The 27453-nt window shown below is 39.9% G+C and overlaps 1 protein-coding gene across 3 annotated transcripts in view; it reads left to right on the top strand.

Moving 5' to 3' along the window:
- Window positions 1–24882, top strand: part of LOC120789803 (cadherin-7-like) — an 84486-nt gene extending 59604 nt beyond the window's left edge. For 2 of the 3 annotated variants that reach the window (XM_040126840.1, XM_040126841.1), the window contains 3 exons: window positions 12508–12625; window positions 16365–16613; window positions 24100–24882. In XM_040126840.1, the coding sequence (XP_039982774.1) occupies window positions 12508–12625; window positions 16365–16613; window positions 24100–24614 (882 nt within the window). In that variant the 3' untranslated portion in view covers window positions 24615–24882. Of the gene's footprint in view, window positions 1–12507; window positions 12626–16310; window positions 16614–24099 lie in introns of all 3 variants that reach the window. The other variant, XM_040126839.1, reaches the window with a different exon arrangement.
- The last annotated feature ends 2571 nt before the right edge of the window (window positions 24883–27453 follow it).

Genomic DNA, 27453 nt, shown 5'->3' with positions numbered 1-27453 from the left:
TCCCTCCCTTTTTCTCTTCCCACACTCATTTGAAGTTTGACAGCCTGCTAACCCTTCTTGTTCCTCAAAACAAGCCCACTGTGCACATATCCACTCCACAGCTCGAGGTCATTCCAGGGAGACGACATCATTAGTATGAGGCACATCCTTAAGATTTAATAGCAGTTATTGTAGGTGTTATCGTTCATTAGAGGTGTCACTTTCATTCCATACTGTCAAAGCCAACTGAATTAATGATAGTGCATGACTCTGCCTGTGGTCTTAATCCACAATAATATCACAGCGTAATGTAATATCCCATGCTGGGATGGAGTAGTGTTCTGCGACGGTTTGACTTACTGTTCTGAAGCCCTTTGTAATTAGACGATCGCCACGGAGGGCAGAAGGGAAGAAAATACATCACAATATCATGAAAAAGGGAACCTGGGAGATTTCAGGGCTAGGAGCTTTGGTCCAAGAAAAGAAGCTGTAGCCATGTATTGCATTCTCCCTATGTTTAGCATTTGGCCTCATTGTTGCTAAATGACTTGTGTGTCTGAGGCGGCGATTCATCTGCTCTTGGCATTTGGAAAATACAATCAGAGGCGAATGGTAAAGGAGGCGTGCAGACCTGAATAACTACAATTGATCAGAATGATGCATTGTTTTGGAAATGGCTATTAGGCCCTTTTAAATATGTTATTTGCATTCATATTTTGGAGTTGTTTGTCACTGTGTTCATGGTAGGGTGAACAAAAATAGCAAATTATTTCATTTGCAAAAATGAGAGACTATATTTCATGTTTGCACTTTTTTTTTTCTGTGTGCATGATGCTTGACCACAATGTAGCTCTTTTCCAATGAGGTTACAGTGCCTTGCAGGTATTCCGAGTATTCAGGCTTTGGTTGCTGCGTTGAGATTTTGAGGTATGTTTGTCTTTGACTCGTATAAGTTTTGTTAAAATCACAAAAATCAAAGTAAAGTTCAGTAAACACAATTCAATCTACCTTGAGGTATTTTGAGATATTGCTAAATTTAAATTTAATCAATCAGATTCAAGCCTTTAGAGTACAGAGTATTTGCTTGAATAAATATTGTATCTATATTAGTAATTATTGAAGAGTGTGTATTTTTGGTTAATGATCCTGCCACTTACCGTCAGATGATTATTGTTGCTCAGTGAAGTCAAATTTAGAGCAACACAAGCAACTATCTATCACCTGTCAGTACACCCTAAGTTTTCAAATTCAGTAAATAAAAAGTAAATTCGTACTTTCTCCGCACTAGCGCCTGATAAATTATGGCAAAGAGACTATGACAATACTAAAACAAAGTCATTCCCCAACAATCAAACCGGCCCCCAGGACAAAGCAACAGCCATGGCCCATGACAGCATCATCAGCAGGAAAAGGCACAGCAAATCTGTAATTACTCAGCTGAAGCAGACAGATTTCTTTCTCAATGCCAGTGATGGCTGAGCTGTGGGGTCCCCCCTAGGTGTGGCTAGGAGCTACTCTGCTGTAAAGTGAGGATCTGCTGGTGACCGAGGCCTCTGTCCTCATCCACCCAGCGAGCTGACGTGCTGCATTCAAAATCTGTCCATATAGCCTTAAAGTGGTGTAGTAAAAATGGGCTGCTATAGCTCAGAGCTAGTTTTAGCAGGCTAACAGTCAGGACACCTTCAACATACAAAATAGTGTGTGTGGAAATGTTTTTTAACTTCATTTCCATTCAACTGAAGTGAAATGTTCCGAAGAATTTTAGAGTGATGGAAGTATACAAATGCTTCCTCTTTTTAACCAATGAGCTACACGCAGGCATTTAGTTAGTCCTTCAGTCAGCCAGCTAGGTATCAAGTTAGTTAGTTAAGAACTTGACTTAAATTCACCAACAGTCACCAGAAACAGAACATCCACATACACAGACTTATTTTTTATAAGTTTTTGAAAAAGATTTAAAATAGACAGGTTCACTGGCCACACAAAGTGAAAAGAGGCATTACATACCAGTACCAAAAAAAAACCCCAAAAAATTAAGTCATGTTTTCATATGTAAAAATATGGTATTTCCCACATAAAAATGCCCAAAACCCACATGGGAAATGTCCAAAAATCACATGCGCTGTGTCAATTCTATCATGTATAATGCTTTTTACGTATGATATTAAATGTGAAATTGTTGTTTTCAAATGTAATTTCTTACATTAACCTGTAAAATTTTTGGAAAATTACAAATGTCAATAAAAAAATTTGTAACATGTTCTAAAAAATTATTATTAAATACAGAGAGGGATAGGGTACAAAATTTAGAAAAAAAAAGAGGGATGTGCATTTAGCATTCTAACTGCTTGGTCAATAATGTCTTATATTTTATTACATAGTCAAATACAAAAAAAAGCACAAAACCATAAGTGAAATTCATAAAATGTATTTTTTCAAATGTAAAATATGATATTTCAGGTGAGAAAATGTGGAAAAAAAAAACATTTTTCTCTTTTATGTTTGTTTTTTCACATGTGAAATGTTAAAACATTATGTCTATATATGAAGTTGTCACATTTAAAATGTGTTTTACATGTACATTGGTTTTTTTTTTAACCATATGTGATTTCACCTGTGAAATATATGAAAATCACGTGTCAATGCAAATTTGTTACACATTATAAAAATTTGTAGAAAATACGGAGAGTTTGAATCAGCAAAAGGAAAGATAACCATTTTATTACATGGTCAAATACCAAAAAGGCAAAATAACACAAGTGAAATTTTAATGTGTGAAATACGATATTTCACATTTCGAAAAATCACATGTACTGTATGTGAATTGCTGACATGTGATGTGTTTTACATATGATAATACATGTGAAATTCAGTATTCACATGTGATTTCTTACAATTCACCTGTCAAATAATTCAAAGTTCCGTGTGACAATATCATGAACGTATGTGAATTCCGAGGTGAATTTCTGTTTCAAGGGATAAATTCACATGTGAAAAATGTTTTTTTGTCATATCTTTCACCTTAGCATTAGAGTGACCGACTACCACAGACAAGAAGTTCTTGTCCTCATTATTACTTTTTACTAATTCCAATTTCTATTCCATCCCCTTCAAATACAGTCCTCTGTTTAGGCAACACTGAAGTGTACCAGCGGGATTTCACCTTCAGATTGAATAATGAAGGCAGACAAAATGAAAATTTCATGATGAAATTTACACCCAAAAACACATACAGAGCAAAGGGAAAGAGAGAGGTTGACATTTGAATGCAAAAACACTGTTTGAATTACAACTAGATGTCGGCTGTCTGTTAGCAGACACACTTGGTGCATCGGGTAACCTGTCAGATGTGTGCTCCAGCACCTCCCTGATTCCTAATTAATTAAAGTGCTCCCGTTGTGTACTGTATGTCCAGCAATAGCAATGAACAGTTGGTTGTCTTAGCTCTGTCTGTTTCCCTGGAAGCTTTGTTAAAAATCTTAGGCCACCCACTGGCTGTCACGCCCATCGGCTAATTCACAGCTGCAACAAAGATGAAATAATATTTGCCAGTCGGGGCCAGAGTTGACTCTGTGGCTCTGTAGCACAGATTAACAGGGAGTGCAGGGATGGAATAACCTGCCATTTTTCAGGCCTAATTAAGGCCGTCTCGTGGCACTGGCTCTCTCCAGAGATGCCACTTGTTACGGATCATCGGTGTGTCTGTCTTCTGCCATAATATTAACTGATATTATGGTGGGGTGGAGGGGGCAGGAGCAGAGGGGATGGTGGGGAGTTGTACAATCACTTCAGTGTAACCATTACATACATGAGTGGATTTTGGCATTCCACTGCCGCCAATCTGCTACCCTGCCCCTCCCTGCACTCCTGCAGCATCCCCGAAGAGGCTCAGCATCCCCTAGACGTAGTCAAGAACGGACGTTTTCAAACTGTTAGGTGAGAGTTGAAGTGGAAAAAAGATCCAAAGATACAGTTTGTGGTCAGTTATTGTCAAGAGGCTCAGATGCCCCCCCCCCCCCGGTCAAAAGTATCTTACATACCCCTTCTTAACTACTACCTCAACTGTCGCAATCACATAAACAAAAACAAAAAAAAACCATCCTCACACCACCAGTTGTCATTAGAGGTGTTGCATCAAGGTGGTAGATGGTGGTAGTAAAACAGACATGTCAAGGTGCAGGGGACACGGAAGACGTGAGTGTGGTGCATCATAGTGTCTGCTCTATATAAAGACGGAACCTGGAGCAAATTTAGTCTCACATCTCACCAGGAGATTACTTCAGCCTCACCAGTTCCGGCTTGTCCGGATCATGCCAAAAAACATGCTTGTGACAAGATGAATCTCAGCGAACGATGCCGATAATCGATGAGAAATGAGAGAGCCGGCTTAGGGAAAGACGAAAAAGAGACTGAGAGATGACATTTGTTGAATGGCAAATACTGATTGCCATTAAGATTTATAAAGGTGCCTGTGTGCGTGCGTGTGTGTGTGTGTGCACGTGTGTGTGTGCTGTGACGGCAAGCTGGGATGTGTGAGCGCGTCCTGTTGATCTGTTGGTGAACACACGTGGGTGATGTTTGGGCCGTCGCTGTCGAAGGGAGCCACGGCGGAGCAGTGGAGAGCGAGGGGTGTGAAAAACCGCAGGCCAGCATTTCCTTCCTCAGCACTACCCTTGGTGACAGCTGTCACATCGCCATGGCAACGAGTGCCACCTACTGTATTTGATGCAATGCTTATTTATACTCTTAGTTCAACTTTCAAGTGGCTGGCTTGATCTTATTGTGTGACTCATCTAACAGCAGTGCTTTAGGTGGCTTAAATGAAAGACTCAGTCGTACCCAGTTCACAATCGGACCTGATAATTCCACTTAGATATAAGTGGAGTATAACACTTTAGACTTTAGATTTTAGAGAAACTAAAGGAATTGATTTTAAAAGTCAGTGCAGTGTGTTCTTTGCTGCTGCTGCCAAATAGAGGAAAGTGTTATTCAAGCTCGTTGTTGCTCCGACTTTTTTCACACACCGAAGTCTCAGTGTAGCCATGCTACATTAGCTGAAATGGCTGTCCTTACCATAGCGGCCACGTTTCTAACTGCCTCTCCGGTCAGAGCCTGTGGGGGAACAGACACACTGTGGCTCCAAGGAGCACAGATGCCACGTTTCATAGGTGCTGTGAATTATGGTCGTTGTAGCTCACTAACATCCTTCAGGTGTGTTTTCAGGAGAATTAAATCTTGATTGTTTTAAACTGTGCACCGGTGAGAACAAACACACGGACACATTTTAGATGGCAAGTTTCATCATTTGTTGAATTACTGCGAGTGAAGGTTCTGCTCAATCATCCAGATGGTACAATGTTTTGGAGAAGGGTGAATCTGAAACTGGAGTCCAAACCAAGAATTTGGCTTTAGATTAAGGAAAAAGGCATTTTTTTAAGTTATATTTCAAGCTCATATCTTGGGCTGCGTGTCATTTGAATAACTTCGATATCATTATAGCACCTTAGTGTGAAGATTATACATAAACAGCTCTACGAAAATCCTTGTTTTTCATTAAGCAAAACGCGCTAAACTGTCAAGAGCTTTGCCTAAATAAAATATCTAAAATTAGTCAGTTTTCTTTTGACGCCATTTGGCATGATGAAGTGTGGTACAACAATTAAAAATAATGCATTTAGGCTGCTAGTGAGAAGTGTTGATAACTGTTTGTCAGGTGTCACCTGTCTAGTTGACAATGTCAGTGCCCTCTATTCATCACTTCATTAAAAGAAGTGTAGTCACTTTTCAACTTACACGTTAGTTGATCACTACGTGGTGAAACTACTTCACATGTGGCACCAGAGGCGCTGTCCCTTTTGTTCGAGTTTGCGTTTGCAGAAACTTCTGTATTACAGTCACTTTATTTACAGGCTTATGGCAATGAACATTTCGTGTCTTAGCTGGGTATACCATATGTTGTTATATTCCGGTTAAGTTAGGTTGCTCCGAAATGCCATCATTGTTGTGCTATATGTTCTTGGATAGTGGTGCCATAGGGGTTGCAAGATAAACCTTGGGGGTCGTTGGATTAACAGGAGAGTAAATTAGAAACGAAAACTTCGTTTTTGCTAAACAAAAATGTTCATTTTCTTTTATGGAATTTGTTTTAATTGTTTTGTGGTTTGCAAATGACTCTCAGTTTTTCTTCAAAGGGTTACTCCTGTGATTTAGCATTTCACTTACATAAAGTTGGGGGGGTTCGCTTGAGACAGATTAAACCAGACGAGGTCAAAACCTAGTATATGGCTTTTATCTGTTCTGTTCTCTTCTACTGTCTATTCTCACATATACAATATTTTAACACAGCCAATAAAGCTTTTCTCATTTACATGCCTTTCTGTTTCTGTTGTCGGACAATGAAACAAGTATGAAATAGTGACTGAAACGCAGCCCGTTGAGACTACATCTTAACCAGCAGTCACTTCCAAGCCATTTCCAAGCCGCTGCTGCTCTGCACTGCTAAAATCCTGATTTTATTGTCGTGACATTGTCGGACAAAATTACTATCCACATAAGTTAAAGAGAACGACTGTGCTGTGATTTCGACTGTACTTACCTGCAAAATGATCCATCAGAGAGAAAGTTAGTTCATTTACGTCTGGTTCAGATGCCATGCAGTCAATTGAATGAGACGCATAGAGAGGTGTGCCTCCGGAGGGAAAGCCCAATCTCACACTCGCAGGGTAATACCGGTGAATCTCCTCTATGGAAAGTGTTTAAGGTTTGTGCAAAAAGGCTCTAGATTTGTTGCTAGGTCCTTTTGGGATAATATAATAAAATAATAAAAACTGTTTGCACCCCACATTTTGAGGAAACCCCGACACTAGGCCGGCAAACCAATGGTGTGATGTCAGCACTCAGTCACGTGGCATTCGGTTGACCAATGGTGTAACTTTATCACTCAGTCAGTTTGCGAGTCACGGACATTTGCGTTTATAGGTCTTGCCGGGCTGTTGCAGTCCAGCCAAAAAGAAATGGTCTAAATTGAAACAGTAGGGGCTGAGATATTTGGCCAAATTTCCAAAACCGCTAGATTATACTGCTGAATATGGTCTTTCATTAGATGTATTTCAACCTACATTTTGCCAGTTTGTAATGCAGATTTTAAGTCGCAAGCCCGAGACAAGATAACCCTGATGACATATTCAGAGTTATTTGTTCAAACTTTGGGTAGCTCCCTGTAGAGCCACAGAGGACATTACACAACTGTTTTCCCAGCATGAGTAGTTCTTCATGTTACGCGTAAAGTGTGGAATTGGGGGAGTGCCCCTTTAAGATTGTTTCAAAACTAAAAAATACATGAATTGGAAATATAACTTTTTGGTTGAACTGGTGATAATTGGTACAGTGAAAGTATGCAACCTTTGATGAGGGATCGCAGGTAGACATTGGAGCTGGGCCGATAAATCAGCCAGGCCAATATATTGAAATTGATTTTGTGTGGCTTGTTTGTCAGCAGATTTCCTTACGTGTAACATTGAAGTTGAAATACAAAAGTCAATGCGTGGGTTTCCATCGATGTATCCTCATATGTATTTTAAATTTACACATAAAAAATCCTGAGTGAAAACACCAGAAATTTTGGGGAAAAAAGTCATAACATTGCTAAAAAATACAAAGTTTTTGTGGCGCTCTGTTAATTATGTCATCTCATTGCATTGTTTTCTCCTGCAGTGGTTCAATGGCACATGACAGGAGAAGTAGCGCCACCAACCGTTTATCTCGATTTTGCACAATTCCTAATATTCACATAACAGCAGTGAATGGAAATGTACATTAATTCACATTTTTCTGAGTTTTTCTACATAAATCGCTTCAAATTTGGATGGAAACTTGACGAATTAACGTAAGTTGACCATATATCCTCACTAGATTTGCAGTACCAGTGAGCGTGTACAGGTATGTGTGTGTGTGGTTATTACATTCTCCTCCTCCCTCACAAAGGAAACAAATAGAGACACCTTTGTCCATTTTATATCCCCTTTGGTCTGTCGCGCAGCCATGTGTAAACTCAAAAAACCTTTAATTCTGTGATTCATAGGCCTCCTCAGTCTTGCCTTGTGACAGGCACTAGTTTGCTGCCGCTGTTAATGTCATTCAGCAAGAATTTATGTCTACATCCATGCCTCTCTCCTCCTGTCTCCCACTCAGCCCATTAGAGAATTCTCCACCAAAGGTTCTCTGGAACGCCTTGCATCAGAGCCACACTAATGAAAGGCATTATACATTACAAAGTGTTTGATTTAAGGATGATTTAGTCCTTTCCCTCAGCAGAGAGGAATGAAAACCTTCCTAGAGATAAGCTTCGAATCCATCTGCAATATTCAAAGGACATCAAAAGGTTCAAATTGTGTATAGGATTCATCATCGGTGTACGAACCACAGAGAATGGTTTCTATCAGATGTGAAATTTCCATAACAGAGTGAGCGGCATGTGAGTTATTATGATCCCCGAATCAATGGCAGCTTTCATGATATGCAGCCGAGTATGCTTGCGCTGCATGTTTAGGTGCTCAGTTGTTGCGTCTACCTGTCCCTGATCTGGTGCTGACACAAAAATCACTTCTGTCTGTATATACACAAGATATCCTAAATGTTCTTCAAGTACAGATAACCTTTTTGCATTTCTGCTCCCCGTAGAAAATTTCCCCTTGCGCTGCAATACCAAACAGGAACCAAAAAAAAAAAAAAAAGCAGACTTGGTGATTACTTTTGCTGATGAAAGAGCAACTATTTTAATTTTGTTAAGAAACAGAGTAAAATATTCATGAATTTTTCGCCCCGCCTGCCAGTTTTAATAATTGGCAGGATGTCGTTTACCACCTACACCAACCCCTAATACCTGACAGCTTGTAACCGGCAGTATTTAATCACAGCTGACAACTGATAATCCATGTCTCAACACTGATAGATCATTTGCTATTTCCCTTCTTCCACACTCCTTTTTTATTTTTTCAAATTGTGTTTATTGTCGTGATGTTAGACACAGAGCTGTTTGGGACTGGAATATGTGATAATTTAGTGTGAATTGCTTTTAAGAATCCCTTGGATCCCATCCACGGGTGTGAGTTGTCACAGGGTTGAGTTTCTAGGTTGCCTACAAAGGATTCAGGAGGCTTGATCTAAATTTATAAGGACACTGCTGCAGTAACACCCACTTTGATGGCCGTCGTCCTGGCTATCATTTTTCGTCCATATGGCATGTTTGTGTGTGATATGCTTCCCCTGAACAGCATGTACTGATTGAGATTGCTCTTTTTTTTTAACTGCTGCAGCTAAGTGCTGCTGCACAGACGATGCAGAAATTAAAGCTCTGTGGGTTTTTTTGGGTTTTTTTTTGCTGAAAAGAGATAACTTCATTTTCAGATTACATGTTTGTATGAATATAAAAATCATTAAAACACATGCTGGTGGGTGCAAATAAATTGGTTTACTTTGGTCATTTGATTTTCAGCATTATTTATATTTATCAACACTGCTATATAATATAGGAAGTAAGGTTATGTTTGTCTTGGGTTCAGAGGCAAAATAAAGTGGGCTGAAAAAAATAGCATTCACTTGTTTAACTCAGAGATATGAATGCTTATCTTGCATTGCCTCAGGCAAGAGCAGTTCCTATCATGAGTCATTTTCATACTTGTAATAATGAAGTAGGACTGCCTGACTACATAACATATGCATTTATTTTGAACAGCATCCGTGCAACATTCATTGGACTGACCTGACTGTGAATTGATTTTTTATATGGTCAAAGCAGGCAGGTCTCATTGTATTTTAGATGTTAGAATAAGAAGAATGTGTGTAATGCATGCACTAACCCTTTAATGGTCTTCTCAGTTCTTTTCATCTTGACTTGTGATGTCTTGTTGATGGATTTGGATTTAACCCTCTCTAGCACTTGACTGAAGTACGTTAGGCCCAGGGTGCACAGCAGTTCTCCAGTCCTTTCCAGGTGACTGCATTCCAAGATATTATCCGCAGAGAAACCACGTTTACACCACATTCAGACTTAATCTATTTCTCCAGGGGAAGTGGGGTGATCTTGACGTTACCTGCGTTGGTCAGTTATTTTAATCCTATCCAGAGTGCATATGTGGGTAATTTTTCATCCTCCCTCTAGTGATAATTACAGCTGTAATTACAAACTGTTTTTCAGCCAACTTGGTGGTCCTTCTGTAATTTAAAGCCCCTTCCAGAGTGGTGTACTTGTATTTTAAAATGGATTTTTTTTCTTCCCCATGGGAAGAGCTATTTGTTCTTCCACTTTTCTCTATGCTTTTTTTTTTTTTTTGATCAGGCCAGCGAAATATTGACTTTTGTGTGAAAATTAAGTACATCAGACATGTTTCTGTTAATATAGAAACACGCTAACACCAACACATAGGCCCATTTAGGAACCGGTATGACAACAGAAAAAATCAAAGCCATCAGAAGTGCGAGACCCCGTAAAAGCTCATCAAATGTGCTGTCGAAATGTCAGCTACAGGTAGAAACTGATCTTCTCTTCTGAGCCCTAATTTTTACTCTATATCTGTTTACATTTGGCAAAGTGGCACCATTAAAAGCATGTCGAGTTAGATATTAGTATTTCCTGTTTGTAGTATACCCATTGATGTACAGACAACCATCACTGGATGACTTAGATGCTGAAGAAACCTTAAAACGTGATGGTTTTCAGGCAAGTACTGAAGCGTCTTTTTTCTGTTTATAAATGGATTTATGGACATTTATTCAAGATGGATATCAGAGACAACGATACCCCCATTAAGTGTTTGTCATAGTAAATTATATTAATACATGCGTCATGTCTGTGTGTTCAGATTTGACTGAGTTATGACTTTGAGAATGAGTGCAATTTTTGACTGAGGTTTACCTGACACAGTATCTTTGCCCATGCGCCTGCCCTTCAAATCTTCAACCCTGCTTTTGGAATTCTTTTGGTTTTCTCTTTTAGCTTTGTCCTGCTGACCACGTCTACATCCATTACAGAGCATATCCTGTAAATTCCTGGAAGTTAAAATGCTGTCTGGAACGATGAGTTAAATAACAATTAATTCCTCACCCTGTAACATTAATTGAGTTTCCATAACTAATTTAACATGTTTTTATATTTTGTTTGATTTTAGAGGACTGACTGAGCAGGATGATGTAAATCGAATACACCCAAAATAGTCCGATAGCTTTGTAATAATTTTTAAAAAACTTTCTTTACAAATGGGTAGAAATGTGCATAAATGGTAGAGGTAGCATTTGTAACAATTGCTAGAGGTTCTGTGATTATAAACAGTTGTCGGTATGATCAATATAATGTTATTTCATTGTGTATTTGATGTTGTTGTGAAGCTTTTACAGTCAGTAATGAAGTAAATACAGGGTGATACTGATAATGTTGGTAATAGTGATTCAGGGAAGCAAAATTATGCCAATAAACGTTGTAGACACTGACAATTTTCACTCTGATCACTGGGGTTTTGCAACTGCTGCCCGAAGGGAGTGTCCCGATTGACTTGTATAGGGTATACTTGCCACAAAAAGAGAACCCATTGCACCAAATGACTATTACTACTTTTATTTGCATCTTTAAAAAAAATTAAGGTTCTTTTTATTATATGTATTATCCTTTATTTTTCCTGAGTTATTACTAAAACCAAGAGATAAGGCATAAAAAGAGATCTGTAACTTTAAAATGTCTTTATTTCACTTAAAGGAAAATTAATGCAGACTGTTAAAAGTCTACTTTTGCTCTTAACTGGACATCCCCACCATTTGGTAGAGATGTACGTTTACCATAAATGTACATCTCAACTGTTTGGTAGAGGCTCAGAATTTAAAAACAGTGCGGTCAGTTGAAAAAAATAATAACTGCTTTTTGTTGTTAGCGTCCAAAGGAACTAAGAGATGCAAAAAATAAATGTTTTTTCAGTTAGATTTTCTGAGTGGCATTATTTAAGCGTTAATAGTAAACGTTATCACTAAATGTGTTATGGTCTGGGTACTAGGACTGAGAGAGTAACTGCTTGACAATGATTTGCTTTGGAGAAATCACCTCCCAAAAGGAAAAAAAACAAAAAAAAAAACCTTCATCCGTCAGAGCTTGAAAAGCTCTTGCCAAATAAGCACTTACTGTACTTCAAGAGATAAACGACAGAAAACCACAGCCAAACATTATAAAGAAAATCTTTTCCATCAATCAGAATCAAGCTGATTTTCTCCAGTTTACTCACGCTGTTGCTTGGCCTTTTAAGAAAGATTTATGCCTCTGTGTATATAAATCTATGACAGAGTGAAAAGTAATGCATATACAAAAGGCTTGGCAGCAATTGCTTTCCTCAAACTGATACCATGAGGGACAATAACGGCCAGTTCTTACTGCATGCACAAATTAAACAATTTACAGCTTGAGTTAACGCCTAATCAGCCAGTGAGATGTGATAGAGATCAGGAAGGTAACTGATCCTGAAAGTATTCTTGTGTTCCTGTTGTCTTCAGGTGATCCAGACCATCAGTGCGGTGGATAAGGATGAACCTCTGAGCGGTCACCGCTTTTATTTCGCCCTCGCTGCACCTGTTGCCGGCAACCTCAACTTCACTCTGCGAGATAACAAAGGTGCAACGCCCTCTAAATAAATGCTTTGACATTGCTTTCAGGCTACCTTTTCTTACTGTTACTCTGTGATTATCTGCGGTTATCAGGAAGTGTCTCTCAGCCAAATTCACACAGAAATCTGTATATCCAGGGGTATTTGCAGGTCTTGAATACCTACCTGACCAGTTGCAAACATTGTCACCACTGCTAGCTGCAGAAGCTAGGAAAAGCATCGTCTAGTGATGGGCAAGTGTCAGTTTAAGCCAAAACTTAAGTTAAATGAATAAATCATTGGTTAATCCATCCATTTTCTTCTGCTTATCTGGGTCCAAGTCGCATTCATAATATCATTAGGAATATTTGTCATATACTGCTGGGAAGTACTGAAAAAATGTGATATAATAATAAATCGTTCTAGGCCATATCGTCAATGTTGGTTTTCCAACATTGACGATATGGCCTTCCAACATAATTGCATATTTTGGACAGTATGATCATGAAACACGCTTTAAATAGTGGTGGAAGAAGTACTCGGGTTTTACTTAAGTAAAAGTAGCAATGCTACAATGTAAAAATAATATTAAGTAAAAATCCTGCATTCACAATTGTACTTGAGTAAAAGTACAAAACTATTACCAGCAAAATGTACTATAAGTATCTAAAGTAAAAGTAGGGTTCAACTATGAAGTCCCCAAGATGATTTTTAAGCACACAAGATTATAAATCTCTTGCACAAGTTGCAGTATTATCATGTAAAATGAGATCCAAACCAAAAGTGTTAAATTTAACATACTGACCCCTACAGAAACCCTGAGGCCAGTCACTAGTTTAAACTTACACTAAATTTCTAAGATCAGCCCCGTTGTATGCAGCAGCTAAATCAAAACCTCCCTTGAGACATTGCCAGTGGCTCTCTGAGTCTGTAAAAGGTGTTGGTCAAGTTAGGTGCGGTGTATTTGCAGCTTACTTCTTTCCAATGGAGCCTGGCAGCAATGCAATTGACCCATTGGCCATTGCTCACTCTGGCTCTCTATATCTGCCCTGCATCTGGACACAATCTTCTCTGCAATCTGACTCTGGAGAAGAAGTACAGCGTAACCGGTGTCTCCCGGCGTGCCTGGCTATGCCAAATGAAACCATAACTCTGCTATGACAATGCCCTCGCTACCCTTTTTTTTGTAATTGTTCATCAGGACTGAATGCAAAAACAGACTTTCCTCTGCAACTGGAGCACATCTGAGATAACTCAATGTGTGCCACAATCCCCTACGCCACAACCTTGTTCTGCTTAGTGCAGGGTCTCTGAGTACTAGAACACAGGATAACTTAACCTTAGCACACAAAATGAAAAAAGACTATAATGATCTGCTCACCACGTACACAGAAAGCAGTGGGTGGATGAAGAAAATTATCTTCTCTTGTAGAAAAATTTAAGTGATATTAGGCATATATTGTAGCTTTACATGGGAAAATTGTGCCTGACGTCATCATCACTTACTTACATGTATCCCTGCTGCTTTAAGAACATGTGCAGAGCTGACATACTCTCTGAAATAATGCCCTGTGTTGCCCTGCTGCCTCGTTACATTTCATAGGCAGCAGTCAGTTTTGCCACAGTAATCCCTGTGAGTGAAGACCTGTGTTGTCGAGGAAAGTTTCTCTGGGAACATACACCACCTTGTGTTTACCTTGATTACACTATGAGTATGTGTATGTACAGTACATATATATACCCCTATCACCGGGCAAGAATGTAGCTGTTTGACGATATTGCGAAAACCCCCGATTATGTTCATTCGTGTTCCTTTGATGCCAAAATTCTTTCTTTCTACAATATTCGTGCATGGCAAGAACAGTATGGTTAAGGTTAAGCAACTGAAAGACTTTTGGGAAATACTCTTATTCACTTTGTGAAGAATTAGACGTGAAGATCAATACGTCTTTCGTATCTGTCGGTTCAGTATGAACCTAGCTTAGTCCCTTGCGCCTGCTTAAGAAACAGTTCCCGTAACACGACAACTAGTCATTTTTGACATTTCTGGTTGTGTACAGCTTAAACAAACAAGCTGTTAGTCTTAGTTAGTGAGCTTCTAGGGTGCTTGCAGGTGTATTTTTTTTTATTTTCATTAAACTTTAGACAGAGCCAGACTAGCTGTTTCCCCTGCTTCCAGTCTTTGCGCTAAGCTAAGATAAGCTAACCGGCTGCTAGCTCTACCTTCACATTTAACCGACAGACATGACAGTGATATAAATCTTCTCATATAACTCTCAGCAAGAAAGCGAATAAAGGTATTTCCATACATGCCAAACTATTCCTTAAAGAAATGCTTAAAGCATCAAAAAAAACTGTAAAAGAATATTATATATTTTGACTAATTAAGCGACAGTCAAAGTAAAACAGACATATTATGGAGTTGCATCAATGAGAGGAGCATAGTGAAAACAAGAATGACAGAAATCTCTCATGTGGAGTAACCAAAACAGTGTGTTCAGGGAAGAACTAATCACTTACAGTAAGACACTGATGGAGAAAAATGGTTTTTAGGGCCTTTAAGGTTAAAACACTTTTGTTGAAAATTGGGGAAGAGTTAAGCCGGTTTTATACTCCGTCCGAACTGCTTGTCGGATGGTAGGATAGTTTCAGAAACCCCCCTCCCCCCTTTGCGCAAAATTGAGGTCCAAAAAGAAATAGTTTGAGGAGTCTGGTGACCTCAACCCCACCCAGCACGTTTGGGATGAACTGGAACGCCGACTTTGAGCCAGGCGTCATCTGCCAACATCAGTGACCGACCTAACTAACGCTCTTTTTGCCAAATGGGAGCTAATCCCTGCAGCCAGGGTTCAAAATCCTGTGGAAAGCCTGAAACCAGAAGAGTGGTGGCAATTAAAGCAGCCCATGGTTTTTGGAATGAATTATTCATCAGTCACATAAGCTTTACACCTGGGTGATTATATACTTTTGCCATGTAGCTTTATGTCTTATTTTAACTTGTATGTGTTTACTGCCCTGTGGCAGACAGATGTCCCTGGAGGACAAAAAACAGGCACAACCAGATGTCTCACACTTAGTACAAGAACATATTTAAGTGTTTCATTTTGAAACCCATCACAGCTGTTATCAACCAACTGTGTGCTTTTCTTCACCCGTAAGAACATTTTGCTGATTTTACTAATGTGGCATTTACAAAAGAACCCGTCTCTATATATTCATTTTCACCACATTCTTAGACTTAGAGAGCAATCTGAATATCGCTCAGACAAACAAAGCAATTGTCCTTCAAGGCAAAATCTACTGTGACTGCTCCATTTGAAAGTGCATTTCAATCTATTGATAGTTGTCATAAAATTGCTTTTTTTAGCTGCTGTGATGGCACATTGTTCTCCTCTGGCTGCCTCATTGTCTCTCAGTCTCTCTATCATGAGGTTTCATATAAGAGACTCCATGTAAGATCTTAACATCAAACCAAAGCTGTTATAAGCCAACAGGTGGTCAAGACCAGGCAGAGACGCCACGGTGTGTCATGTAATGAATTGTGTTAATGACACCATCTGTTGGCATTTCTGCTTATAATACTGTAAAATAATTTCAAACTGCACAACCAGAGCACTGCAGTCATTACAGAACAGAAATTAATCCTCCTGCTAATCATATACAGATGCAGTTTATTGTTAATTTGAAGCCAGTAAACTTGATATCCAAACTAAGTCCAGGCTTTTTCTCGCACGTCTGACCGATGTATGCTATCACTCAATTTTGCAGACAACACAGCGTCCATAATGACGAAGCGAGGTGGTTTCAGGAGACGGGAGCAGCCGGTTTATCGGCTGCCCGTGTTGATCGTGGACAGCGGAAATCCTGCCCTCAGCAGCACTAACACACTCTCAGTGCGTGTGTGTGACTGTGACTCTGACGGTGTGGCCTTGTCCTGTGGAGCTGTTCCCCACACCACGACTGGCCTGAGCACCGGCGCCCTCCTGGCTATTTTAGGCTGCATCATCACACTTCTGGGTAAGACCCATATGACCTCATTGTCACAGATGTAAGTCCATGTAACAATTGCTGCTGTTTTTTTGTAGCTGAAGATGTTAATGTAAAGAGTGATGTGTCTCATTTTTGTAGAGGTCAATGATGGATTTTATTTTTGCAGGTTTGGTCACTGATCCTATCAGATATGACATTTTATTTAATTCAAATGTGGTTATTCACCAACATCACTGGGGGTTTGTTTACAACTCATCTGATCATGGTGTTGTTGAAGTATTTAGATCCTTTGCTTATGCAAAAGTAGCCATACATCAATGTAAAAATACTCAATTACAAGTAAAAGTCTTGAATTCATAATTGTACTTGAGTAAAAGTGCAGAAGTATCATCTGCTAAATGTACTTAGAGTATCAAAACTTTAAGTACAAATACTCAGTATGCAGAAAAATGACCCCCATGAGTGTTATATTATTTTGTATTCTATTATTGATTAATTATTACTGACACAAGTAACTAAAATATAGTAAAGTAGGCGCATCAAGTAGTATATAATAGTAATACTCATGTAAGTTACTTAAGTACTTGAGTAAATGTACTTCTTAGCAATTAACTAACAAATTAATTCACAAAATTAAATGACAAAAACTAAAATGAAATGACCTCAGCTCGGTAAAAGAACTTAATTCAATTAATGTCGATGCAGTTACTGTACATAGGTAGATGGCAGCAGCATATAAAAGCAGAAATTTGCACAAAGCGAAAGGAAAGACATCCAATCCAAAAAGCAGATCAGTCGGAAAGCATCTTAGTGAAGAGTAAAACCCTTTGGAAGAGTCACTGCAGCCGCAAGCGTCTGACAACAGAGCAGGGAAACCACACTTTCAGTCTGAAATTTGCGTTTGTGGCCAAGCTGATTAGCCGTAACTGCTAATGTGATAAATGACAAGCGGACCAAGTCACTGAAGGCAGGAAAGTAGCGGCAGGATGCACAGCACAAATATGGTTATGCCTCTGGAAAAGCTCTAGTGAATTTTTATGACTGAACTGTTTGCGTGTCGGCCGTAGAATATATAACCAGCAGCCGTGTTATATATGGGTTAGCAACTTAGTATTGCAGCAGCAGCAGCGTGACATTACCAGATCAACAGAATGGACATGGCGCTGACAACTTAAATGGACCAGCTTAATGCAAAAGGTGTGTTGGCAATTTGTTGTAGCGAGCAGAACATGTCCGTGGTGGAAAGTAACTAAGGACATTTACTCAAGAACTGTACTGAAGTGTAATTTTAAGGTACTTGTACTTTACTTGACTATTGTCATTCTATGCTACTTTAGACTTCTACTTCACTATACATTTTAAAGACAAATATTGTACTTTGAACTACATTTATCTGACATTGTAGTAACTTGTTACTTTGCAGATTATGATTTTTACATTAAATCATATGATTATGCTTATAAAATGCAACACATTGTTAAAGATTAGAGATTGGAAGATGTCACCCCTTAGAAAGGTAGTGTCTACCTGGGGCCCCTTGTCATGTTTCAGATGTTAATGAGTTGTTAGGTCTTTTACCAAAGATAGTTCTCGGCTAGTTTTATATAAATAACTGTTTGCTCCATTGGGTTTTTCTGTTTGTTTGTCTTTTTTCATTGATGCAGCAAAGACGTATCTGGGTTTACACCCTATTTATGCAGTTCGCTGATTTAAGTTCGGATTTAAGTGGAGGTAATGCAGGTATACAACACTGTGACACTGCTCACCTCGGTATTTTACAACCCATTCACACCTGTCTTCGCTGTTCTGCATTCTTCAGGCAGTTGGGTATCTGAGAGAAGCTTTGCTACAACAGAGCTGTATCTTGAGGCCTTGCACGGGTCAAACCTGGGAGGAGGTATCTTCACCCTGTATTTCCTTTTTGGTAAATACATGTGTGCAGCAGGGATGTTTACAAGTAAAACAGATTGAATATGTGGTCACCCAAGGCTTGTTAATTTAACTTCATATCAAATATTTAATTCTGTTTTTCCAACCTTACAGGGACATAATAGAAATAACATTATTTGTCAAATGTTTAATTCTCCAGGAACTTTTTTAAAAGCCTTCTATTGCCGATTATGATTATGTGTCATTTACATGACGGCCAGCCCCTCCTGCGTTTTGAGCACCCTATACTAAAAAATGTAGCGCACGGATTTGCATTTTCGTTGAGAGAAAGCCGAGTCTGAAGGCAGCCTGCGTCAGTGATGAGATTTTAGATTTTTCTTTTTTTCCTTCTCAGGAAAAAATGTCAGTGTATTTTATTAACCGAATTACAATATTTCATGGAGGTCGGGGTGATAAGTACTTTATGGAATACTGCTTTTCAAGGACAGGCACTGCTTCTGTTTTGTAGTGTTACACCATATGTTAAGATGTTAGTAAAGACACTTGTAAATGAGAATTCATTAACATACCCTTAAAGATGATGCAGCACTGAGCCATCACCTCCAGGCTGCATTAGTGCTCATAAAACCCACAGACAAAGCGTTACCCCTTCAGGGCACAGTCACAGTTTAACGCCTAGGTGATCTTCATTGTGAGCTCAGGAGGATCTAAGCAGCATATACAATAACTGAAATTAGTTATTTGATGGGGTCAAACTTTGCTTTTATTCCAGTCCCCTTGAAGTTTGCCTTCCCTTTATTGCGACTGAGAATACTTTTAGTGATAAATGAAAACTTCAAAAGAGCAACAGGGGGAAATACGTGGCTGCGCAACCCTGAACCCGGCACCGCTAATGAAAGCTGGCTCAATTCTGCTTGGCATTGCCTCCGGCCACAGGCTTAGAACTAATGGCCTCCAGTTTAATATACCTCCACGTTGCCTTGTCTCTGTTTGTTTGAGTGTGTGTGTCCTGAGCTGTCCCCATCATTCTGTTTTGCTCAATTGGATCAGCCTCTTTGCTTCTTTTCTCTGTTTCCTCTTTGTGCATATTAGTTCTCCCACTCTCCGAGGGCAACCCCCCCATTTCCCCTTGTATTAACAGCCCATGTGCGACCACTCCGCCCAATCCTGTATTCTCATCTTTCTTGATGGTGCTCCTTCAAGACCTCTTTCAATCTGCAGGTAGCAATTGAGGCTGTCATTGCGTGTGATTACATTGTTTTGGATGAGAAACGAGCTGGAATAAGACCCAAGCAGCTTCTCACTGCTGGCATCCTCAGGTGCTGTCAGTTTTTAGGTGTTTTTATATTAAGTACGATTGCCCTCCCCCCTCCACTCCCCCGCCGCTCAGCTTTCACATCCGTAATCTTGTTCTGTACCCCAGTACGCTTGCGTATCTAGACTTGCATATCTAGGCACCCCAATACAGTAGGTGGTGTAATGCACCTAGTTGGTTTGCAATCTGCCATTAAACGCAAAGAAGAACAAGAGTACACTTTCGATCACATCCTGAGATAGCAGTCCACTTCCGTGTTTTGGCACAGTATGTTTCACACCTGATGCAAAGTGTACCCGTGCACACATCAACCGTACTCGAGACAACCTTATCCACTGGACCCGGGCACGGTTCGTTGATCCGTGCCTGGGTACGGTACACAGTGTTCACACTAACCAAACGAACTGGACCGTGGGGTCAAGTGTACTTGGATCCAGGCCCGGGTCCCTGATGTGAAAGCCCCCTTAGACTTGCTCCTTTTTCTCTCTTCCCCCCTTCTTCCATCAGTCTCTCTATTTCTCATGGGGTGAGAGGAACAGAGTTCCCAGATATCTGTCTAATGATTACAGTGCATGTTGAATAGTATTCATCAGTTGCGTCTGAGAACTTCAGTCACAACAGATGATACGAAGTGTGCAGTTTCCACCTTCCTGCCTTTAAACCACACAGAGCTGTGTGCTTGTTAGCTTTGGCTGTACATACTCATAAGCTAAGTGGTCATTAATCATAGCTTGATATTTTTAGATTTAATTACTGAGCGTGTCCCCTACTCCTTGCAGTAATATTCCAGAAAATGCCTACGCGCAAGTTTTTTTTTGTGTAAATGTCATTTCAAACCTTTTTTTAATGATACAGTCACTTTTGGATGATACATCCAAACTACCGACACAATCATTACTTTGTTAGGATCCAGTGCCTTTTTCCCCACAGTGCAGGTCAGATGTTGCTCAATCCTCCAGAGGGCCAATTAGGACATTACGTAGCCCTCCAAATCCCCAGACAGTCATTTTTGTCTGAGTATTGCTTATCAGACTCATTCTATAAATCACCACATCCATTCATCTGTCTCTTATTTTACTGTCTGTCTCCTGTGTTAGCCCTCTGTCTGTGTCTATATTTATGTGTCTGTATTCAGACGGCAGACAATTTCTTCCTCGTAGCCGGTCTTTAAGCTCGACTGTGCACATTGTAACCTTCGAATGGCCAAGTCGGATTTGCGTGTAATTATTTGCTATCCCTACAACTGGTTGATGTGCGAAAAAATAAGAAAGCAGAAAAGGGAAATCAGCCTTTTGGTTTTTTAACTGAGCTAGTCAATTAAGAGCAAATTTGTCTGTTATAATGACAGTCTGGCAAAAGCTAAAAAGACCTTCTGTAAAGGATATGGGGGGAAACTGCTTGCAGAAGGATACAGAGAAAATAAAAAAAGAAATGTTGCTAAGACAGCAAACTGAGACAGAAACTAGACAAATACACAGTCAACGGTATGACAGATAACATCAGCAACACCAAAGACACCGTAACAGCTATTTGAATCATGAAGCAAACATAAAACAGCACTGATAACGAATAAAATGTAGCCAGTAACATGGAGGTTTTGTGTGTTTTCTGATTCTGATTGTTTCTGTGCCCTTTATCAAGTCATGGTGCACAATGACATCCTTGCAGGAGAGTGATATCTGTCATGTTCTTCAGGAGGCACGAGACACCTTCATTTGTCCAGACACCTTTATTTTCTCACAGTACATGCTCTCCTCCATGCGTGTTGTTCTCTCTTCATCCTTGTTACAATTTCTAAGACTGTAAATTTAGTCGTTGCACTTTGAGGGTCGTAATTTCAGAAAAGTTCTTGCACACCTCAAAGTCCTGGCTTTTAAGAAAAAAACCAAAGAATCCCACACACTGTCCAACACTCAGGTCCTCAGACCTTTATCAGGCAGAAATTCATACAGACAAACAGCTCTATGCTAACAGCACCATAAACATAAAGGCTGTTTGCCTTCAGCCGTGAAAAATCTGTCAATTAGAGGACGCCCGCAACACTTTCTGGTATGCATACAAATTAAGGTCAATCAGTTACGCACTTACAAAAACAAAAGCGATGCTGACTTCTTACAGTTGTAAACATAAATAATAAATGTGCCCATGTTATAGAAAATTGGCTCACATTATACAAAGGGGCCCTCTGGGACATTAGATAGGAACTTTTTTTTTTTTTTTTACAAATCATTCCCATATGACACTGTGTAGCCTATATTCTTTTAAAGGTAGACAAAGCCACTAAGAGCAAAAGAATATTCACAACTCAGTCATATCCACAAGAATACAATGAAAGACTCCTAGCTATGTTTAACTGTTTACTTGTCATCCATAAGTATTATTTATTTATTATTTATTTTCCGACTGAGCCCTGACCACTTGCAACCAGTGAAAAGACCACAAATACTGGAATTTCTCACAATCAAATAAAATAACCCAAACTGTGCCAAATTTGGCAGAAAATTGTGTTTTTGTAGGACCAGTTATCACTCATACTAAAAGCTGATTCAGAAAATAGGTTCTAGGGCCTTCTAAACGGGATCTTTGTGCAGGGAATTAGTAGTTACACATAAAACTTCCTTTCAGTTCAGACGTCGCAGTTGCCGATTAAGACTTCTCTTAGAAATGGCACTGTAGCACAGAGCCATTAGAAGTGTGTGGGTGACAAAATGAGTGTATAATAAGTCCCAGGTTCACCAGAATCACACAGTGCATAAAAAAACACTCTAATGAGAAAGTGAATTCCATGAAGCATGCTGGTAAGGAAACGGCGGCACAGAAATCTCACCTCGTTCACCATCGACTGTGCGGGATAGATCAATTAAACAATTCAATTACAGCAAAAGCCTTTGTGACACTAAACTGATCCACCTCTGGTTTTCATTTAGTGTACATCATCAGTAAGTGTGTTATGAAGAGTGGGACTCCTGTTGCATCACGGTTATGTGTTTGCTAAACTGTCTGGGCTGGAAAGCATTTCTCACAGGACACTTGGTACGTGACATAGACTGACTATTTGTATGCTCGGCCATCCACCTGCTCATTCTAGCAGGACGTGATTGGATGTTGGCCCCTTTCCAGTCGGTGATGCATTGTGGCTGCCTTCTAGGCATTAAACCCTAAAGAGCTTTGCTGGAAAGCACTGAGAATATTCTATTTCAACGTGCCACTTTTTAATTTACTTTGTGGAAGCCTTACTGAATCGAAAAGAATTTAGAGGGACTCGCGTTCCTAAATTCAGAGGAAACAATCTTCAATCTCAAAGCACAGAAAAAGCGTCATGGATATCAGTAGAGTGGAGGCAATATTCCAAGTATAACAAAGAAACTGTTGAGCAGTGATACCAGTGCTGCTGTTGAAGGGTACCAGCAGGCACCAAATAACCAACAGAGAGCTACCCATTCATTTCCTGTGGCCTTTCCATGTGAAATTTTTCCTCCCTTCCATCTCCTCCATTTGCTCCCTTATTAGAGAATGTGAAGCGGTGTTTGAATTTGGTTCGTGGGCCTTTCTCTGCTGCCTGCAGGAGCTCAACGCCGGGAGGGAAAAGAAATATGGGCCCACGGAACGATATTTCACTGGCACCGGCTTGACATTGATGGATAGAGGATCATTAGACATTTGCCAGTTTGCTTGGGCGTGGAGTTATTTTCAGCAATAATGTATGGCAGAGGGAGCAGGGGCTGGAGAAGAGCTTCTGGTAAGCTCTCAGAGGGCCACAGATTCCAGTTTGGTGCAGTTTTGCACAAGTCCTGAAGCAAAATACAGGTGGTGGAAATCACAGAGGGGCACAATATATTACATTGCAGGTTTAGTTAACCTTTTTTGTCAGACACTGACTGATTTTTTAACTGATTTTAAACTGGACGTTATTTAACACTTTTGATTATGTAATAGTGGATAGTGTTAGCGTACAATAATGTTTAAACTGTCTATGGGGGGTTTGGTCAAGTTTGCATTTGTACCACTTGCTGAAGGTGGATGTCTCAACCATTTATCCATTACTCTTAGCTAACTTTTTAGACCTCTGCTCACTGGCTAACTAGGTTTTAAACACTTTTAACTGCAATATAGTGTGTGATTTATAGATGTTTTTCATTTAGTTAAGCCACTGTGCACGTACCCTCTGTGGTACAAAGTGTCCCTGGTTGGGAATCACTGTCATATCCGGCTCTTTGAAAAGCCTCTCTGCGTCTTTTCAGCAGACTAGCACAGAAAGCGATGTTGTCGTCAGGTTATTGACTCAGACATCCTTTCCTTTCTCCGCAGTGATGGTTCTGCTAATTGTGACAATGCGTCGGAGGAGGAAGGAGCCTCTGATTCTTGAGGAGGAGAGGGACATCAGAGAGAACATTGTCCGTTACGACGACGAGGGCGGGGGAGAAGAGGACACGGAGGCCTTCGACATGGTCACCCTCCGCAACCTGAACGTCATCAGAGACCCGAACGTACGGCGGGATGTCACACCAGATACACCGACCTTCTTTCATTACCCATCAGCTACTCGCCCGTCCTATAAGTCCCTGCCGGACAACGTGGTGTTTCGAGAGTTCATTTGGGAGCGACTTAAGGACGCTGATGTGGACCCGTCAGCTCCCCCGTATGACTCCCTGCAGACATATGCTTTCGAGGGCAGTGGCTCGGTAGCAGAATCACTAAGCTCACTGGAGTCACTAAGTACAGACTCAGATCAGAACTATGACTATCTCAGCAACTGGGGGCCCCGCTTCAAAAAGCTGGCCGACCTGTACGGCAACAGCGATGGCACCAGTGTCTTCTCATAGCCCCTAAATGTCTCTCTTAACATTTAGGTAAGAGTCATTTATTGTCAGAAGAAATGATTTTGTCTGCCTTTGTGTGCTGGAGGAAAAGAGATTCAAAGACAACACAAGAGAGACTGAAAGATAAACACTTTGACTTCAAAGGTTTTTGGTTTGTTTACCTCCTTGTATGGATTTTCAAAAGCGTGCCATGGTGAGTTTTGACACAGACTTCAAAAGTGGCTTGAGTTAGGAGGAAACCTTGTGTGCAAAAGACATTAAAGGTTTCAGATTTTGGGCTTGAGTCCAACCATTGACTGCAGAATGCATACATGTTGGAGCATTTTTACGGGGAGGCACCTGTCCTTTCATTCCAGAGATGGGCTCGGGCCCAGCACTCTTGCTTTGATGCATTCCTTTGCTATCTTTGTGCTATGAAAAAAACATGAAAGTTTCTCATGAAATGCTGTGTCCCTGGCGGCTAATCAGTAGTCACTTAACTATTCAGTAGTCACTTTTCACTCATATGAAAATTGATGATTTTTTTTTATGTCGTTTTTTTTTTTTCTTCTTCTTTTTTGGGGGGTGGGCGGGGTAATGAGGGGCTGTTTTTCATAAACATTTCAATACAGAGCCACATTATTCATGGACTCAGTCGTACCTCTCAACCAATTATGAAAAGTGCAACTGCACACATACAGTATAAACAAGTAGTAGATGTGCTAAGGAAGTAATGTGAAGACATAAGTTGTGCAAATAATAAAAAGAATGACACTCCTGTCAGTTTGATGTCTCCACTGCGTGAAACGGGAAAGCATATAATTTCTCTTATTCTCCTAACAATACATTTTGCAGATGTTGCAATGTAGTGTTTGTCTGAGTCTGTTTTTTCTTCCGCCTCTCTATTGCCAAGTCCAATGTATGATTTCTGAGCTGAGTTCTGCTTTTGTACGAGGCTTGGGGGTGGGGTGTGGGGGGTTGCGTCTGCTACATCAGAAAGCTTCGCTGAAGGATCCATCCTCGTCGTGCTTGATTGCGAAATTCACACCACCTAGACTCTAGAAAAAAAAGAATTCTTTTCTGAACAGTGACAGTCCTTACCTGCGTGAAGTTGCAGTTTGTAAGTAAATGATTTTGCTTCTGTAGTTTGCAGAGTCCAGCATATATTGTCATTCAGAAATGAAACCAATAATGTTCATGGTTTGTTTATTGATGGTGAAAGGACACCCTGTATGATAATCATATTGTGCCAGTTTTTTTTCTAGCTTAAACAGAATTATGTTAAAATTGGGTGTCGACATGTACAAACGATATGTATTATTATTTATTTTGAAGAGGCAGAATTGTCCAAATGATGTTTTTATCCTTTTGCTGAAAATAAAATTGACATTCAGTTCCTTAAAAGACTGAAGGGATTTCTTTCAGTCCATCTGAACATGGGGAGAGAAGTAAGTAAATAAAAAGAGGTTATTCCTGACAATAAACTACAACCAACATCTTAGAATAATGATCGATGATTTCAAAAAACTGTATCTGTAATTTTGGTCTGGTCATGATCTGCCTGGTGATTGCTTCCCAAAGCAGTTTCTGTACCATTTTTGGTGTCGATAAAGCTGTAATACTAACACTTTTGAGATGAGAGCAAGAAGACAGAAAAATGGGGCCTTTGACAATGAATATTTGATGACCGTGTTAATACAACAAGTGGTACTACAGCCACAATTGAAATGAAAGGCTGCAGATACAACAGTGATTCTACATTGAAGTTTACTTGTAAGTAACTGATTTAAACAAGGTAAATGTTTGGTCCCAGAAGTAGTACCTTTGTTGTGGTTGAGCGTACAACGTAATAAAGTTGTTCCCTGGCGGGAAGCCGGTGAGGGCCCTGGTCTTTCTGAAGGGATTTCTTTCAGTCCATCTGAACATGGGGAGAGAAGTAAGTAAATAAAAAGAGGTTATTCCTGACAATAAACTACAACCAACATCTTAGAATAATGATCGATGATTTCAAAAAGGGGTGCTTTGTTCTCTGTGCATTTAGGGAACTCACGGAACCAGCGAGGGGGCTGGAAAAGGAAGGAGGAGAAAATATTTGTTTCTTCTTTTCATATCCCTTTTTGATGAGGCTTTTGTAGTTGAAAGGCCTGATCGAGACAGTCTCGTCACGTGTGTGATGACTCCGGGGCTCACCGTCAGCCATCTGAGCAGCCTTTTTCCAGTTAGCCAGGCCTGCGTTGTGCATTAAAAGGAAGCTTCGACATAGGCGCGCTCAAATACTGCACCTTGTGGCGACTGTCAAGGCAACATGTACGTAGGGTGCGTGTGTGGTATGGAAAACATATCAACGATCTGACTGGAACCAGGGCCAGGATTTCAAAATTCTCCAGTACCAGCACCCTCCGTGAGAAACGTTTCACTACACACCGGATTTTCTTAATATTCCACTGTTTCACATTTTATGCATTTGATTCACTATTAAATTATATTTTCTGTAAATTTGATCTCCACAGTGCACTAAATGCTTTTTTAAAGGCCTTATTTAACTTCTAAGCTGTTAAATTTAAGAGTATTAACTAAAACATTGCAGAATCAGCCTTAAAATCCAACCATGCATAATTTGTGTGTGTGATTGCAAAATTTAAACTCTTACTCATTGGATTAACTCCCGTAAAAAAGACATGTCCTCTGTGTCTTCAGTGTAGCTACGGCCCTGACTGCAAAAATGTTCTTAATCTTCTTCTTTTTTTCTCAACATTTTATAGCCTATATTTGTTCAACTTTTAAATTATTATGTATTTTTGTGTAAATTTTATCCCCCTATACCGATCCAATGGCCTCATCATAACCTAAAAACATGAAAATT

This window comes from Xiphias gladius, chromosome 5 (genome assembly GCF_016859285.1).
Source record: "Xiphias gladius isolate SHS-SW01 ecotype Sanya breed wild chromosome 5, ASM1685928v1, whole genome shotgun sequence".
NCBI lineage: Eukaryota > Metazoa > Chordata > Actinopteri > Istiophoriformes > Xiphiidae > Xiphias > Xiphias gladius.
The sequence above is the reverse complement of the archived record's forward strand: the minus strand, read 5'-3'. Positions and strand labels throughout refer to the sequence as shown.